We start from the raw sequence: 19348 nt of genomic DNA, 5'->3' as shown, positions 1-19348 counted from the left end.
AACCGGAAACGTTTGCAGCCAAGTGCAAGCAGAACGATTATTTTACTTTGGGATTACAACTGGTATGGACTGTGTGGACCGAAAGGTCTGTCTCCATGCTGTACTCTCTATGACTCTATAAGTGGTACACGAGGTGGGAATGACCACGTTTGACATCAAGGCAGCATTTGGCAGAATACAGAAATAAAGAGCCTTACCAAAACTGGAGCCAATGGGATTCAGGGGGCAAAGAATCAGACGTAATATTAAAAAGAAGATGGTCATGATTGTCGAGGTCAGTTATCTCAGTCCCAAGATGTCAGTGAAGGAATTCTTCAGGGTGGTCTCCTTAAGCTATTTCTTGCTCCTTCCATAAAAGGGCAGAAATGGGAACATTCACTGAAGGTTGCACAATGTTCAGCACTATTCATGGCACCTGAGGTCCAGAAAAATACAATGTCCATGTGCTGCAAGAGCTGGACAACATCCAGGCTTGCGCTGACATTTGCACCATGCAAGTGCCAGGCAATAACCATCTCCAACAAGAGAGAATCTAGTTATGACTTTCAACATTCAAAAGCATCACTATCACTGAATTCTCCCCTATAAACATCCTGCGGCTTGCAATTAACCAGAAACTGAACTGGGCTGGTGAGATAAATTCTATGGCTACAAGAACAGGTTAAAGATTAAGCATTGTGGCGAGTAACTCATCTCTTGTCCCCCGGTGCCTGTCACCATCTACAAGGCACATGTCACAAGTGTAATGAACTACGCTATACTTGCCTGGATGACTGCATCATCAAAACATTCAAGAAGTTTGACACCATCCGGAACAAAACATCCTGTGGGAGAAGCACCACATCCACATTCACTCCCTGCACCACAGAAACACTGTGACAGCACTTTGTATCATTTATCAGATACAACTCTTCTTATACTACACGTTCCAAACCCACAACTTCATCTCTCAGAAAGACAGCAACACATGATGCATGGACACACTATCAGCTGCAATTTCCCTTCCAAGTTACTCACCATTCTGATTTGGAAATATAATATCGTTCCTTTGCTGACAAACTCCTGAATTCCCATCGTAACACCATTAGGCATGGACCTACACCCCCAAGGAATTGCAGCAGTTTAAGAAGGCAGCTCACCACCACCTACTTCAGAGCATTTAGGAATGGGCAATAGAGGCTAGCATAATCTGTGTTACCCTCAACAAAAATAATTTTTTCAAAACAAAATTTTGCAAACGATACAAATACAGGGACTGTTGTTAATGACAAGAAGCAGAGCAACTTCAGGAAGTTAGATGGTTTAAAAGGCTGGGCAACAGGTGTTGGATAAAATTTAATACAGATAATGGGGACTTAGCATAGTGATGAGGAATGAGGCATGCATTATATATATGTGTCTAAATGCACTTATAAATATACACATACATATAAAAAGCAAAACTTTAGAACATGTGGGGTTTCAGATACATAAATCTTTACCAGTAGAAATAGGGGCAAAGAATACAGAAGTGAAGGACTCATGCTAAACCTATGCAACAGACTGCTCGACTGTTGTTAAAATATAGCATGGTGACACGACTTGGGAAGTAAATTGTACCTCATCGTCCTTGTGCAATAATTTAATCACCTCCATTCCAGTATGAAATTCCAGTAGTGAGCATGAGGTATAAAATATAAAGCCATGCTGATCATTCCTTATTACTGCTTCAACATCCTGCACAATGCTGAAGCCTTTTTTCAGGAGAGTCGGTAGGCCAATTGCAAGTTTCACTGGCTCATTCCTTAAAAATACATACATTGGGATAACATTCACAATCCTCAAGTACATCTTCTGTATTTACAGACCTCCTAAATATATCAATGAGAGCCTTACCCATTTCTTGGCTCATTTCCTTGAAGATTTTAAAGTTCATCTCATCTGCCTTAAGTGCCCTGTAGACATTAAATTCTTTGAGTTTCTTCGTAACAGTCTTCGTTTCCCATGATTCAGTTCTGAAGACTGTTGTAAAGAATTCATTTAACACTCTGCCATTTAGTAATCCCTCAACATTTCTATCCAAATATCCCTCAAACGCTCTTCCTAGTCTTTAACCCTTTCCCACTTCAAAAACAAGAATAAAAAAATTTTGAGGATCGCTCTCATCTGTCTTTTGTTCTATTATCCTCACAGTCACTAAATCATTCTCAAATGACCTGACTCCTCACCAAAGTTATACCGTCTACGGATTCTTGTTTCAGTCACTACAGTCTTGACTTTACGATTTTTATATCCTTCACACGACTGTATTCCCATTTCACGGAAAATTCTGGTTATCAAACAAACCATTTATTTGTTGTTCTATTGTCTAGCATTCGTCTGGTATGCTTACCTCCCTAAAATCTTACCTGATTTCTTGGTCTGATTCTAAAATGGAATATTAAAATTAAGCGCAATGCTGTCGACTGACTAGTTAAATTTGTTTTAGTCACCCACAAAATATTACATTTAACACAACCTGCATAACTAATATCTAAATTTCAATTATACTGAGGCTAGTTAAGTCTATAAAATTTAGTATTTTCACTCTCTCTTTCCATGACCGTTTTCTGTCCTCTGGTTTGAGGCTCATTCCACTGATTTTCCTATGGCATGTCTGTATGTCTTAAACAGCTCACTGTCTGCCTCTATGCCTCCCAACAGTAACATATGAGCGATTTCCACCCTCACTACTTCTGTTGCCTTCTTTACGGTTGCTGCTAATGTTGTAATCTTTCACCTCACGCGCCAGGCATACTTGTCCTTTATGATTGAAATCATTTTTTTGAGATGGCCTGTTTATTTTTCTTCATCTTATTACCAAAACCAACATTTACATAATCTAAATATCTTAAAATTGTTCCTCTTTACTCTGGACATCCCATTGTCCGATCACTCATGCAACCCAAGTATTTATTTACCAAAATATTTAACAAATTAATTATTTCCCTGCTCGATCTTAAAATTACTGAACGGAAGTGCATTCTACATGCTTAATGAAATTCAAAGACTATGTATTAAGCAAAAATACCAAAAATTCACTTTACAATAGTTTTCAAAATCAAACAAATCTAAAAATTCACAGAACACCTGACACTACGTATACAAATACAGAAATAAGTTTCACATTGTGTAAAGTTGTGTAAAATAAAACAACCATCTCTCACCTTCAGCTGATCTGCTTCGATGTCTTCTCTTTTCCTTTCTCCGTTCCTCTTTTCTGTGATGTGATTTTTCTTTTTTAGAGGTTTGTTGAGGAGGCTTTATTGCCAAAGAATCATCCTCCTCACCTCTGTGCGATTTTAAAAAGAAACTATTATTAAAATTAATGGAATTGATCAGCAAATACAACGCTCACCCTTGGTCTGTGAAACTGCTGCATTACATTTCTACAGAATTGTTGCAAAATGAAGCTGGGAATTACATGGCTCAAGACGACTAAAACAGCCACAAATAAACAGGTTGTTTTGCAGTAGTGAACTTGAATGCTGCTGAGAAAAGACAATCTGTCGAAGCTTTTAGTCTTGTACTCATCTGGAAATTCGCTAGAATACCAATGGAAAGGGAAGGAACAATTTTATACTGTATGAGACATGTGCAACTCACTGACCTTACCCAAACAACCCATCATGGCAAAATTCAATAGTATCCAACATGAGATGTGATTCCACATTGGATAACATTTGCTGAAAGTCTGAAGTGTACTAAAAATTACATTGATAACCATAGGATTATTAGTTGGGCCTATAATGCAGCCATGCTTGCGCATATTGGAAGGAATATGTATGGATACATTAAACCCTGTTTATTGTTGAGAGGAAAGAACACACACACATATATATATATATATAGTGTTAATTTCAACTTAACCCAATAATTGGGAGCCATTGTCTAGTTCATTATTTGAGGAAAGCTTTGGCCAATCAGAGTCTATTTGCTTAATTTAACTTTTTAGCAAAGCTTTACAGTTGACGCTCAGTGATCAACTAACTGGTACATAGCAACACCTCTACCGGAGTACATGTACCAACAAATCAGTACTCTCTTCTCATACCATATAAAAATGTTGTTCCCTTTTACACTGGCATTCTTGCAAGATTTCTGATGAACTCAAAGATATGACAATGTGATTTGATTTTATAGTAATGCTAAAGATAGGAAAGTTACCTAGCCAAGACAAATGGTTTACTTCAAATTAAGTTTCCCAGTGTTACCCTGAAGAGAGGATAAACATTTGATTGTTTTTCTATGGATAGGATTAGAAATTTAGGGCTTAAACCCTGTACAATGAATTGTAAAGTGTAGTAAAAATGTATCTTCTTTACTTTGTGAAGGGTAAGAACAACCCACACAGTATAGTCCCACTTGCAGGTAATATAAATTGACCATGTTTAATTTATTTAAAAAAAAAACGATAGATAATGACAAATATACTTGTAATCAAAAAATGGCTTATCCAATTATCAAAGGATCATTCGTTACATACATCTGGAGTGCATTTAGTGGTTTGATGAGAAACACAGGCAGGTAATTGGCAGGTATTTTTAAATATTTGTACTGCGTTTCCTCAGTGAAGTGTTTTGTTTCTCACACAAGAAACTTGACATAAAATGAAACTATTGTTAATTTAATGGCTATTACTACAAAGCATATTTTTCATCTAGTTCACAGACAGAAGCTATACAGGCAAAGTCAATGCCAAAAAAATGATCAAAGGTTTTACTTTCATGGGCACTTGGGAAAGGAGCTGCACTACATCAACTGATGACGTTACCAAGCATAAAAACAAGAGACTACAAGATCTAATTCATGTGAATAACATAATCCTCAAATAAAACACATTTTATAATTGTCCAGCCTTCTAATTAAATAAACTGCTATTTTTAGAAGAGAAATTGCCAAATAAGTAAGTGTTCTTTGGGTTATTTTTAACAGGTGGTTTTGAAACACAATGAATGGATCACACAAAAATCACATTTTAGCAACAGCTGGGAAACATATTAAGCTTGAAGAGGAGGATCCGAAGAGGACCAAACTAGTGAAGGATCTACATTAAGGGTCAATGATTCCTTTCACCGGTCTGCAAAACGAAAAGTATTTGGCCTGAATTTTTTCTTTTTTAAACGGACATTTATATTGATGTTGACTGGGAGGACAAGGAAATAGGTGTTTCTTTTTAAACTGGAAAACATACCGATCATCTATAGATCCTTCTCGTCGGTGTGGTGAATTACGTATAGTTATCTCCATCTTGTCCTTGTGTTCCTGAAGCTCTCCTTCCTCCAGTGAGTCCCGCTTAGAATCCCTGTCATCCAACTGAGACGTATAAAAATAGAATAGTAATTCAGGACTAGTTCACACTGCTAACATTTTAGTTTTCACATCTTGTCTACGACACCTTTCTCATGATCTAATTAAACTAGTCTTATGACATTTTTCATCAATTTCCACAATCGTTTTTTTCAAATCTGTCTATACTTTATTGAAATTTTCTCATTATTTGTGGACTTGAAAAGTCACGAGTTACAGAATACTTTGAGAATGCCAAGGTTTGCAAATAATCTAAAAATGAAAACAGTGGCATTGAGAAATCACACCAGTTAATGTGTGCAACTGATACCACAGGATTTGAGTTGTTTTCAGCAGCCAAAATGCTCTTTTAGCATTCTGCAGCTTAATCATAGGGAATGATAAAAGCCATTTTCAAATTTACAGGTAAATAAAACTTTCATAAGAACAGTAGCAGTTGCTGGAAAAGGGATCTGTTTCCCTACACCTATGTTGCAAAGCACCAAACTTCCTGCAGAAAAGTACTTCACATTCACAAAAACCCCCTTTATTGTCACCTCCTTAAAAGATTTTCCTTATGCTGGCAAATTGAAAGGGCCAATAAGAGGACTCCACACATTCACTTGTACTGTTTTGAAAACAAGACATCTTTGATAAATAAGCAACAAATGTTGACTAATAACTTAAAGCCATATATTTTTAAAATTTTCATTACATTTCTACCATTAGCGTCAAGTATTGAATATACTGTGTAATTGTGGAATACTCTCACTAGGGTGAAAAATACTTCCGCAGTTTATTGTTAACTAAAATCCAAAGTTCAGGCTGGCTTTGAAACTTGTAGTTTTCGCATCATGACATGCAATTACTTTCAAACAAGAGTTCTTGCACTGCTGATTAAAAGATACCCAGCAGCAATTTCTCTGGGTTGGTGAATAAACCAATTGGGTAGCAACCTAGTGAGGAGAAAGCACATATGGAGAATAAAGAAAGTTCAGAGATGCAATTACCATAATAGCATTAATAAACAAAAATTACAAGGGATTAAAAGATGACACAAACTAAGGTCATTTATGGTGAAATATAGAAGGTTAAAGCTTGATTTGATGTAGGCATTCAAGATATTACAGAAAACAAAGATGGTAGATAGTTTCTCTCTCTATATCCACTAGTTAGAGTTGAACCTTTCAGGAGTGATATCAGTAAAGACTTTCACACACAAAGGGTGCAGCGAGTTTGGAACTATTTCTTAAAATAGTATTTTAAAAACTTCTTACATGCAATGGGACCACTGTTGGTAAGGCTGGCATTTGTTGCCCAATGCAAGCCACCTTGAGCTGCACTAGCTCTCTAACGCTAGATGAATTGCAATACTTAAATGATTGCTAGAATTTTGTTAACCAAAAGGTCTTAAAGGATGTGAAGCAAAGGGCAGGGGTTATATGGAATTAGGTCAGAGATCATGATCTAACTGACTGGCAGACCAAATTCAAGATTGCTAAACAATCTTCTTCTTTTCATCTCAGTTTAAAGGGTAAAGAAAAGCCTATCACAAGATGCTGTTTATGTATTCTGGTCATGCGGCTGAGGAAGAAGTTACAAAAGGTACCTTCAATTATGTTCAGCTCTTGGATAGGCATGGACTTTACTGTAGAGCAATAAACACTCAAGGACACTAGCTTGATACAAATCAGGAAATCAAGCCTCTTGCAGAGATGGTGATAACTTAGTTTGCAACACTTACTTTAGAAATGTTACATTTTATTATTTTCATTATTTATATTTACCGTTACTAATCTTTCTTCCTTGTAAAAATGTAATGAGAAATATTTTACTTATCTTTATCCTTTTGCCTGAAAGCGGTTTTCCAGACGTAGATAGGTTTTTAAAAACTTGGAGTTTTCCAGGCAAAGTTAAAGCCCAGACCTTTAAAACTTAAATGATCACATCACAGATGCGACAGCTCAACCTTGGATGTGCTGTCATACATGACAACTCTGCAGAGACTACAAATAAGCATTCTCCCAAATACTGAAGAATAGACAAGTAAACATGGCAATTACACGAGAAGAGTTTAAAAAAAACTAATATAAAGTACTGACAGGATCAAATAAAATTCAACTTTTTCAATTTGTCTTTTAATTATGACAAACCTATAAAGTAAAATGGGATTGAATTTAATAAATTCAGACCCTTTGCCCTGGAGAAAATTAAATGATTTGGATGGAAATAGTCAGCAAATTTGCAGGTGACATCAAAATTGTTGGCGTAGTAGACAGTGAAGGTGGTTATCTCTGAGGATGACAGGACCTTGATCAGATAGGCTGAGCAGTGACTGATGGAGATTAATTGAGATAAATGTGAGGTGTTGCATTTTAGTAAGATATATCAGGGCAGTACTTATACACTTAATTGTAGGACGCTGGTGAGTGTTCACAAATAAAGAGAACTTGGGGTACAAGTTCATAGTTCCTTGAATGTGGAGTCACTGGTAGACAGGATAGTGAAGGCAGCATTTGGCACGCTTACATTTGTTGGTCAGTGCATTGAATATAGGAGTGGGGATGTCGTGTCATGGCTGTACAGAATATTGATTATGCTACTATTCAAATAATGCATTCAGTTCTGGCCCCTCTGCTATAAGAAAGCTGATGTTAAGCTTTAATGGGTGCAATAAAGATTTAAAAGGACGTTGCCAGGGTTGAACAGTTTGAACTATACAGTGAGGCTAAATAGGCTGGGGGTATTTTCCATGGAGTGTTGGAAGCTGAGGATGACTGTATAGAGGTTTGTAAAATCACGAGGGGTACAGACAGAACAAACAGCCAAGGTCTTTTTCCCCCAGGTAGAGAAGTCCAAAACTAGAGGGCATAAGTTTAAGGTGACAGGGGAAAGATTTAAAAAGAACATAAGAACTAGGAGCAGGAGTAGGCCATTCGGCCCTTTGAGCCTGCTCCACCATTCAATAAGACCATGGCTGATCTCTTTGTGGACTCACATCCACATACCGCGCACTCACCATATCCTTTAATTCCTTTATTGTTCAAACAAAAACCTACCTTAGCTTTAAAAACGTTTACTGAAGTAGTGTCAACTACTTCACTGGGCAAGGAACTCCACAGATTAACAACGCTCTGGGTGAAGATGTTCGTTCTCAATTCAGTCCTAAATCTGCTCCCTCTAATCTTGAGGCTATGCCCTCTTGCCTTAGCTTCACCTGCCAGTGGGAACATCCTCTCTACTTCTATCTTTTCTATTCCCTTCATAATTTTATATGTTTCTATAAGATTCCCCCTCAATCTTCTGAATTCCAATGAATATAATCCCAATCTACTCAGTCTCTCCTCCTAAGCCAACCCTCTCAACTCCAGAATCAACCTAGTGAACCACCTCTGCGCCCTCTCCAGTAAAAAGGGACCCAAGGGGCAATATTTTCACACAGAGAGGGTGGTGCATGCATGGAATGAGCTGCCAGAGGAAGTGGTAGAAGCTGGTACAGTTACGCCATTTAAAAGGCATCTGGATGGGTACATGAATAGGAAGGATTTAGAGGGATATGAGCCAAATGCTGGCAAATGGGGCAAAACTAATTTAGAATATCTGGTCAGCAGGGATGAGTTGGACCAATGGGTCTGTTTCTGTGCTGTAAAATTCTTTGACTCTATGAAAAGGATGTTGTAGATTTTAAAAACCAAACAAATCAATACAAGTCATAAATATTTCAAGTATAACATATGACAATACCATATACTAATTCTTACAGCAGGTCAGTAACTAACTAAATCACCAGAAAAATGGAAAATAACTAACCAGAATTCTTCAGCAAGGGCTATAAATGAACCGAAAAAGATATATCTTTCTTGCAAGAGGGTATTCAAGTTGTGATTTATGCAATTAAATGAAAGTTATTTGTTATCTGAAGGGTACCTTTATGATTTGTCTTCAGTTTCAGTATTTATCAATATGCAAAACAAACTCACAACGAGTTCTTCCCTTTAACAGCTGACTTTGTCACTTATTTGAAACCAACCAACACAGCATATTATAAATCTTGTGAGACTGAGGTGAAAAGCTTTCCAAATTGAATTAACCTGCTCACCAGCTCATCACTGAACTAGAAATCACGAACTACAAAAAACAAACCTGGTCCTGTGATTCGGGCGAAGTTGATAAGGCAACATTTATGCCTATTCCCAGTAGCCATGAAGGCAGTCAACCACACTGTGTGGGGCTGGAGTTACACATAAGCTAGATCAGGTAAATGTAGTTAGTTTCCTTACCTGAAAGGCTTTAGTGGACCAGTCAGGTTTTATGACAATCATAAATTCATACAGTGCAGAAAAGGCCCTTCAGCTCATTGAGTCTGCATCAACATACCTATCACTAGAAGTCCTGTACCTGTTCCATATTCTTGAATGTTACGGTATTTGAAGTACTCAACCAAGTAATTTTTAAGGATTTAAGGTTTAAACTTCCACTACCTTCCCAGACAGTGCATTCCAGATTCCCACCACCTGCTGCACAAAAAGATTTTTTTCCTCAAATCCCTTCCAAATCTCCTGCCCCTTAGCCTAAAATTATTCCCTCTTGTGACTGACCTGTCAACCAAAGGGAACAGCTGCCCTCTATTCAGCCTGTCTGTACCCCTCAATCTTATACACCTCAATCATATCTCCCCCTAGTCTTGGCTTTTCTGCTCTCAACAAAACAACCCAAGACTAGCTGGTCTCCTCTTAGAGCTCAATTTCTTCACCTAAGGCAACATCCCGGCAAACCTCCCCTACACCTGCCTCTAGTGCTGTCAAATCCTTCCTGTAATGGTGTAGCCAGATTTGCACATAGTACTCCAATTGTGGCCAAACCAACAATCTGTACAACATTAACTGCTTACTTTTATACTCTATTCCATGAGTGATGAAAGCAAATGTCTCATATGCCTTAATTACCCTATTCACGTGCTCTGCCGACTTCGGGGATCCATAAATAATTACCCTCGAGATCGCTCTGTTGCTCTAAGCTACAGCATCCTACCATTCATTAGATACTTCCTCATCTTGTTCTTCTTGCACTTTTGAGGGTCTGGTACTGGTCTACCCAGCCGAGCAAACAATCTATATCTTCCTGTAAGCTACAACCATCTTCTCATGTTAAACCTGCTTCAACTCCCACAGCAGTCTGGGATGCAATTCATCCAAGTCAGGGGATCTGTTTGTTTTTAAGCCTGACAGAACCCCCAATACTTGCCCCTTTCCTACGTCAAACTTTGCAAGTTCTTCACCGCACCTTTCCCCGAATTCCATATCTACATTCTCCTTTTCCAGAGTGAAGACGGAAGAGAAGCATTCACATAACACCCCTCCAATATCCTGGGGTTTCACACACACATCAACAGATTGATCCCTAATGGGCCCTACTCTTTCCGTGGTTAACCTCTTCCCGTTAATGTATTTATAAAATATATTAGAACTCTCCCTAATCCTGTTCACAAGTCCTTTTTCATGCCACTTGGTTGTTCTTCTTATTGCTTTCTTAAGTTCCCTCATGTACCTCTTGTATTCCTCTAGGGCGCCAGCTGAATTGCTCCCTTCGGACTTGCTCAAAGCCCTAATATTCTTCCTCATCCAGTCTTGAACTATCCCAGACATGCAGAGTTCTCTGAATTTATTGCTCATACATTTCCCTCTAAAATTGGACCTGTACTCTCCCCAGCTCCTTTTCAAATGCCCCCCTATTGCTCTGCTTTAGATTTACCTGCCTTCTCCCAATCTGAAGCTGTCTTTCACATGCCATCTTTTTCCTTGTCAGAACAAACTTGAACTGTGCTACGTTGTGGATATTACTGTCCAAATGTTCTTCCAATTCCACAGTGAACACTCGTCCAGCTTCTTTCCCCAGAAAGAAATCCAACACTGCACCGTCCCTTGTTGGGCCTTCAACATATTGATACAGAAAACTCCCCTGGATACATTTCAAGAAATTTGCTCCCTCTGAACCGTTAAGAATATGGCTATCTCAACTTACGTTGGGAGGGGTGAAAACCCCTTATATAATTACCCGATTATTATTCTTACACACCTCTGGGAGCTGTCAACATATTTGTTCCTCTATTTCTGCTGACTTTTTGGGAGCCTATAATACATTCCCAGTAAAGTGGTTGCCACCATAACATGAAATTCAAATCACAAAGCCTTCCAAAATATCATCTCTTCTTATTTCAAATTGACTCCTTAATTTATAATGCTACACTACCATGCTTTTACACCCTCTCCTGTCTCACCTAAAGATCCTATGCCCTGGAATGAGTTGCGAGTCCAGCCTTTTCCTCAGTCTTGTTTCTGTAAATGACAACAATATCATACTGCCATGTGTCAATCCAAGCCATGAACTCAACAGTCTTACCTATTACACTCCCGGCTTTAAAGATCATCCAGCCTTGCCTTGCCTTACACTTTTGACATTCAACATGGCTGAACTTACTCTGACTTGCTTCTTTGGCTATAATGTGTCTCTGTTTCATCAATATTCTGAGTCCCTGTCCTCTGCCAGAGGAGTTTAAACTTTTCCCAACAGCACGAGCAAACCTACCTGCAAGGATAAAAACCAAAAGAACTGCAGATGCTGTAAATCAGGAACGAAAACCGAATCAGTGTTAACATTTTGGGTCTGGTGACCCTTCCTCCGAAGAAGGGTCACTGGACCCAAAACGTACACTCCGATTTTTTTCCTTCACAGATGCTGCCAGACCCTGCTCAGCTTTTCCAGCAACTTCTGTTTCTACTTAATTGTCGGTCCTAATGTGGTTCAGGTGCAGACTGTCCCACCTTCACCTAAAATGGTCTCAGTAATTCAGGAAACTAAACCCTTCCTCTTGCACCAACTCTAGAGCCACACATTCATCTGTCCTAAATTCCTATTTCTAAACTCGGTAGCATGTAGCACTGGGAATAATCCATTGTGGTCCTGCTTTTTAATACTACCACCTAGACCCCTGGATTTGTGATGCAAAAGGTCACTTTGCCCTTACCACTGGTACCAATAGGTACCACATCCATTAAATCATCACCCTCCTCTTTCACTGACATCCCCAACCTGGGCATCAGGATTTAGAGGATAACTAATAAGCATTTGGGTGTTGTTCCCATGTATCTGCTCCTTTGTTCATTCAGGTAATAAAGGTACTGGATTTGGAATGTACTGTATAAGGAGACTTGGTGAACTTATTATTAGATATAACATTGAGAACACAGAAAATAGGAGGAGGAATAGGCCATTCGGCTCTTCAAAATGTCTCTGTCATTCGTTATGATCATGGCCGATCATTTAACTTAATAGCCAGCTCCTGCTTTTCTGCTGTATCCTTTGATTCCTACTGCCGTTAAGTGCTACAACCATCTCCTTCTTGAATTCATATAATGTTTTCACCTCAACTGCTTTCAGCAGTAGCAAATTCCACAGCCTCACCACTCCGAGTAAAAAGCATTCTCCAAATCTCAGTCCTAAATGATTTACTCAGTATCCTTACCCCGCCTCCTATCAGGAACATCTACCCTATCCGACCTTGTTAGAATTTTGTAGGTTTCTATGAGATTCCCCTGTTCTTCTGAACTCCAATGAATATAATCCTAACTGATTCAACCTCTCTTCATACGTCAGCTAGCCTTCCCAGGAATCAGTCTGATAAAGCAGAGCTTTACTCCCTCTATAGCCAGAGCATCCTCAGATAGGGAGGCCAAATATGCACACAATATTCCAGGTGTGGTCTCACCAAGGCACTGCATAATTGCAGCAAAACATCCCTATTCCAATCTAATGATTTTCCAATTTCACTACTTGTCATAATTTCACTTATCTGTTGCTAGCCAGATAGACCAACACACCCAGATTACCAGAAATATCTTTACTCTTAAAAAGTAGTACAGGACATCACTTTTCCCTTCTATACCTTGTAGCAAAAGGGTAATTCAGAAAGACAGAACAAAACAAAATGATGCTCTAACTAATCAACTTCAAACCTTGTCAGAATTAACCAATTTAACACTTACTGCAACAAAGCTGAATGTTACAGTACAAGATGGCAAGGCCACAATTCATTCATATGGTTCCATAAAAAATTCCTGTCTTTACCCAACTTCAGTGAACATCTGCCATTGGTTAACTCAGAAGCAGCATCATGGATCAAAAATGAGTACCTTCATTTAAGATGGTGCTCGAATTTGTTAAATCACTAATGGAATATGTCACTTCTATAAATCATCACCTACAAAAGGCTAAATATTTACATTAAATTTATTTTTGCTAAAAAGACAAGCAGTTTTTGGTAAAATGACCTAGAGCAGCAGAGAAAGCACCAAGTTACAGTTCCACTTGAGTTTCGCTCTTTGTATTAGCAAGCTTTATGGGCATCTCTACAGTACTGATACATAAGCAATATGTGGATTACTATCTGCTGCATTCTCCTATTCTTTCAACTATTATTGAGGCTTGAATCAGTTGACTCCTGAGGTAATGAGATCTTGTCCTAACAAACAGGATTTCATTACGATATCTTCCCACTCTAATGCCATTTTCAAAAGACTTTATCATTAACTATTACTGCAGAAATAAAGCAAATGCAGTTTCATCATTATACTCTGCAGTCAATTTTTAAAAATGCTTTAGTTTACTAACTTTTGGAAAGTTACAACCATTAGCAGACTTTTAGTTGAAAGCCCCTCCCCGGAATGATTCCACATGCTGCATGATAGTGATGGATAGTGAATCTGCATCCTGACCCCTCCACAGCAAGCTTCTGAGCATGTCAATATCACAGCTGTCAAGTGGAACAAAGACAACTAAGGGACTGATAGATCCACTTAAGGTGAGGATACAGCTTGATTCAACACCTGCAACCGATCCCACGACAGTATAATTCCAAAACAGCTTCTCATGCAGGAAAGCAAAAGGCAGAACAGGCACTATCAGAACTTTGTCAACAGCCTACAGGAGGTAGAATGAGAGTGGAGACCACACATGAACAGAAGTTGGGCATGTGATTCTCAGATTCAAATTGTAACTGAACTCTACGAATAGTTTTATGATAATTATTAAAGTAAGCAACACCATAAAAGTGCATGAACTTAGGATACAAAATGCTGACGGCATTACTACTTACATTTTTTGGACGTTTCACATCACCCTTTTCCTCCTGCTCTTTTCGTCGTTTCTTTTCCTGCAAAATTTCTTCAAGAGTTTTTACTTTCCAGTTATCCTTTTCATCTCCCATTGGGACACCACACTGAGCTAAAACAGAATCAGTTACATGCTAGTCATTAGGTTGGGAGAGACATAAAATCTTGTCTCAACCGTTCCATGCTGGACTTCAAAAAAACCTTTTAAAATGTTATATGTGGACTACTCGTAGTTCTTAATGCGCAATGCAGACAAGTTCTTCTTTCTGATCTGCTAATGAACTACACAGTCTCAAACTCATTTACTCCAAAGAATCCTGCCCCCTCTTACTACAGAAAGTTCTTGAAATTTATCTTTCCAAGTCAAGCTTACACCAATAGATAAAATTTATTTTGTTTCTATCAACATTAATTCCAGCTTGCAAATTAGTATCTACTCCAATTAAATAAATGATTCCAAGCATTAGGGCAGAGACTGAGAATGACTTAAAGGTCAATGATGGTCATTAAGTAGTTGAATATTCAAGAGAATCCAGTTCAAAACCTTTTTACAAGCTATACTACATACATGAGTAAACACAATCTGCTCGTTACAATTCTGATCCATAAGATATTCAATACAAGTATAAAACAAAGTTCACTTGGATTTCAAAGCATAAAGTACATCTTAAAAAGTATTCCAGATTACTCATAAGCATTTTTTTTTGTTTGGTGCTAAGGTTATCTATATCCTACTCAATTAACAGCTCGTTACTTTTAACAGTAAAATCTTTTCAAATTAGTGACGGAATTTGAACTCAGACAAAAATTAAACTATTTAGACAGCGACAGGCCACATTTTCTAATAAGCTTATGTGGAGAAAAATAAACACCTGCACATCAATGTACTGCTTACTCTTTAAGAAGAATCTATACTTATTTTGAATATGTACAATTGCTCTGATAGAGGGGTACCTCCTAGATCTTGGATTAGATTACACCAAAAGTCAAATTATTACTGCAGTACAGTGGAGTCCTTTTATTGTCACTTCCAATTTGCCAGCTAAAAAAAGTGACAATAAATGCTAACTGTTCTCCCAAGGGATTGTATTCTAATAAAACATTCAAAATGAAATATCCTGCAAAATCAATACAAAATAAATAAGAACCACTCTTTGCAGTAACTGCTACTGCCAGTTTTGTGGAGATTAACATTGTTCTAACATCTAGAAGGATTTGTAAACAATTGTATCAGACCAGTTACGCTGTAATACAGCACAGCAAAATTACTGCAAAACCTCATACAAAAACATATTAGAAACTTAAAATAAGCACGTAACTATATTTGAACAAATTGCATTTTTTGCATTGTGTGTTGGTTTGTAACTACTCATTTGTAAATTTCATTTCCTGATGAGCCTTGTCTCCTCAATTGTCAATAAATTGGACAGATCAGAATTAATGCTTGGTTTGAAAAAGCTCCCATTCAAGTGCCTTTCCTGGTTTCTTGATATGCAGTTAACCTGAAGTGACAAAAAAAATCAGAATAAAGCCTACATGAACACGAACATTTGTGTGAAAAATTTAAAAACCTGGCAGGAATTGACAATAAAAATGGTAGCATTTTTCGACCAAAAATTAACTAGTGTCCATTCATAAGTTGGGATTTCACATAAATTGTTATGATGAGACAAAAAACATGGACTCCACTGTACTTCAAACAACCCATCCATGGAGAATTTAAAGGAAGGCTGCACATTAAACATTTTCCAGCAGAGAACAAAATCTACATAAAAACACTACGAAACACAGAAAATACAAATGTAACTTCTATCACTAGAACGATGCTGCTACAAGTGTCATTGTCGTGACTGTTCAGACTTACAAATAAACTCTTGCTCCAAGAGAACTGCAGATGTTTATGTACAGCACACTGAAAGCAAAAGGTATGAAATTAGAGGGTTATTTTTATTTGAAATCCATCTTTTATTAACCTAGTGTACAATGTAAAACGAAACTGAAAAATGTTTACTTGGGTCATAATACAGTTATGCAGCATTTGCGAACCACCAAGTTTTACCCAGGTTCAATTAGTTGAGATCAAATTATTTCATTTCAGATAATGCTATGAAAATTTCTCAAGAACTGCCACCATGTTTAGGATTGAGATCATTTAGGAAAATAATTTCTCACTTAATTGTCCACCAATAAAAGTGTTAACCTTCATTACTTGAAATGTGCAGGCTTGTGCTGTTTTCATTTCAGAAACAAAGGCCACTGAAGGAAGCAAGTTAATGACTGCCTTGAAAGGATGTGGGTGATAAAGTAGTATAGATAACACTGGAGGAGATTATTGTAAAATCAACTTGATGAAAACAGAATTAAGTTTGCCATATGACTGTGCATCCAAACCATGCTCTTAGCAATTTACAATGTATTTACGCTCATGAGAAAATGATAAACAAAGGCAGTATCATCTATTAACAGAAATTAAATTTTGAATCAACTTTTAAGTGATAAAAATAGATTACCAATTATAATGGTTCTAGATCCAGCTCTCTGCGACAAACAAATAAAATCCTCTTAAGTATGAGTGTGTGTCATTTGGTACACTTGCAACCGGAGCTAAATGAAATACTGACATGTCAATTATAAACTTCCAACAAACAAACGAATCACTGGTTTCTAATAACGAGTAAGTAAAGGGCTATGTTAAGCACGAGTCTAATTACAAAAGTTAGCTCATCTGGGCGAACACAATACAGCATATAAAACTACGCAGGGTTACTGAGTGAAGTGATCCTTATAGAAAAGTGTATGTACAAGACAGTATTAGTCCAACTACATTTGGACTCAATTTTGATGCCTTTCACAAGCAAATAACCTACCAAAATTCCTGTCCAGGTTCACATATGAAGAATATATGGGTAAGAAACTAGGGAACTGCTATCACTTATGCACCCATACAGTCAGCACCTTCAGGATAGGAGAGAAAATGGAAAATAAAATTGGACATATAGCATTGTGCAATGTAATTGTCTCATGACATGGGAATGAACTCCCAGAAGTGATAACGTAGCTACAGTTACAACATTTGGATAAGTACATGAATAGGAAAGGTTTAGAGGGAAATGGGCCGAACGCAGGCAAGTGGGGCTAGATTAGTTCGGGAAAATTAGTTGGCTCGGATACATAGGACTAAAGAGTCTGTTTCCAGGCTGTATGACTCTAGCTTTAAAACATGTTAGCAAATGCATTCTACTACACTGAGACAGTGGGCATAACATCAAAATTCCAAATGAAACTCAATATCAGATCTTTTCAATGGTTACCTGCAGCCCGCTCGCTCACCTTCCCCACTGCACCCAGACACCTGCAGCCCGCTCGCTCACCTTCCCCACTGCACCCAGACACCTGCAGCCCGCTCGCTCACCTTCCCCACTGCACCCAGACACCTGCAGCCCGCTCGCTCACCTTCCCCACTGCACCCAGACACCTGCAGCCCGCTCGCTCACCTTCCCCACTGCACCCAGATGTAGCCTCCAATTAAAACACTTTTGTCCTGAATGGGGTAACTAAAAAAAAGAGGGAAGAATAAAAAAAACTTAATGCGTCCTTTCAGACTACTGTAAGAAGCAGTCCATCTTCAAATTCAGTACTTAGCGAAAAAGTACTATTATTCCTTTCTGTTAGGCCCAAGTTTATGTAAAAAAAATCTTGAGGGGCTCCCCCGAGACAGTGGACAAGGCTGAACGCAACAAATATTGCGGCGTCTCAAATGTCTCCAGGAAACCAAGGCCTTATCCGCCCCAGCAGTGGGTCGAAAGGGTATGAGAAGCAGCGGCTGGGCAGGGACCGGGGGCAGGCTGGCTACTCAGAGCCGCGGGGCCCTCACTACGCGACGCCGCAGCTTGCCTCGGGCCTACTACGCCACACAGGCGGCGTGACGGCAAATACGGCCACCTTCACGCTACCTAACGCTGACAGCCGGGGGTAGTAGAGGAGAACTCCACCCGCTTCGCCGCCGCCGCCGCCACCACCACCTTCTCTTTCTTCTGCCTCCTTCCCTCGGCCCCCAAGCCTCAACACGTTCCCTCCGCTCCGCCGGCGCCCGCTCCACAGCCGCGGCGTCGCACCCGTTATGCGTCACCTCCAGCGCGACGCCTCTACCTCGGGCGCACGCGCGCTGAGTATCCTTTTGCAGCCTGAAAGTTTTGCGGCAAGTTTGTGGAAAAGTTTGCGCAAGTTTTTTATTTTCTCTGGGCGGCGACGGTTTCTCCAGCCGGAACAAGACGGATGCAGAGAAGATCGCCAGGTTCAGGTTGGGCACGTTCAAGGCTGCTGTATTTTATACTTTTCAGCCCCAAGTTAATGGGCTTCAGTAAATGCAGAGTTTGACGCCAATCTATCAGTCACTACAAACGTGCCAGATCATTATGAAAAACACACTAGCCAACCTACAAAACTGCCAAGGAGCTTCAATAAAGAAGTTGCTCAAAACAAATCTGAAGTCTTCACTTCAGAAAAATTGGTCAAATGTTTGGTGAATATGCAGCTTGAGTCTTGACAAGTTGAATAAAACAACTGCAGATGCTCAAAATCTGAAACAAGAACAAAAATTGCTGGAGAAGCACAAGAGGTGTGACAGTACAGAAAGCAAAGTTAATGTTTCAAGTCCAGTGACCCTTCTTCAGAACTTGATCAGTTTAATCAGGCAAAACAGTGAAGGTAACAAAATTGTATCAGAGGTAATGGGAACTGCAGATGCTGGAGAATCTGAGATAACAAAGTGTGGGGCTGGATGAAGCAGCATCTTAGGAGCACAAAAGCTGACGTTTCGGGCCTAGACCCTTCATCCAGTCCTGCACTTTGTTATCTAGGTAACAAAATTGTGA

At 38.9% G+C, this 19348-nt stretch overlaps 1 protein-coding gene across 12 annotated transcripts in view; it reads right to left on the bottom strand.

Annotated features, from left to right (window-relative positions):
* cdk11b (cyclin dependent kinase 11B) overlaps positions 1-18616 on the bottom strand; it is a 43865-nt gene extending 25249 nt beyond the window's left edge. For 2 of the 12 annotated variants that reach the window (XM_059655543.1, XM_059655549.1), the window contains exons 1-7: positions 18497-18616; positions 17342-17429; positions 16339-16386; positions 14459-14586; positions 5213-5334; positions 3186-3310; positions 1876-2001 (exon numbers count right to left, since the gene is read on the bottom strand). In XM_059655543.1, coding sequence (XP_059511526.1) covers positions 1876-2001; positions 3186-3310; positions 5213-5334; positions 14459-14569 — 484 coding nt within the window. In that variant the 5' untranslated portion in view covers positions 14570-14586; positions 16339-16386; positions 17342-17429; positions 18497-18616. Of the gene's footprint in view, positions 1-1875; positions 2002-3185; positions 3311-5212; positions 5335-14458; positions 14587-15793; positions 15977-16338; positions 16387-16984; positions 17079-17341; positions 17430-18427; positions 18447-18493 lie in introns of those variants that run through there. The other 10 variants (XM_059655552.1, XM_059655554.1, XM_059655547.1 and 7 more) reach the window with 9 other exon arrangements.
* Positions 18617-19348: the final 732 nt, after the last annotated feature.

This window comes from Stegostoma tigrinum, chromosome 28, assembly GCF_030684315.1.
Source record: "Stegostoma tigrinum isolate sSteTig4 chromosome 28, sSteTig4.hap1, whole genome shotgun sequence".
Lineage (NCBI taxonomy): Eukaryota > Metazoa > Chordata > Chondrichthyes > Orectolobiformes > Stegostomatidae > Stegostoma > Stegostoma tigrinum.
This window is presented reverse-complemented; position numbering and strand designations above follow the sequence as displayed.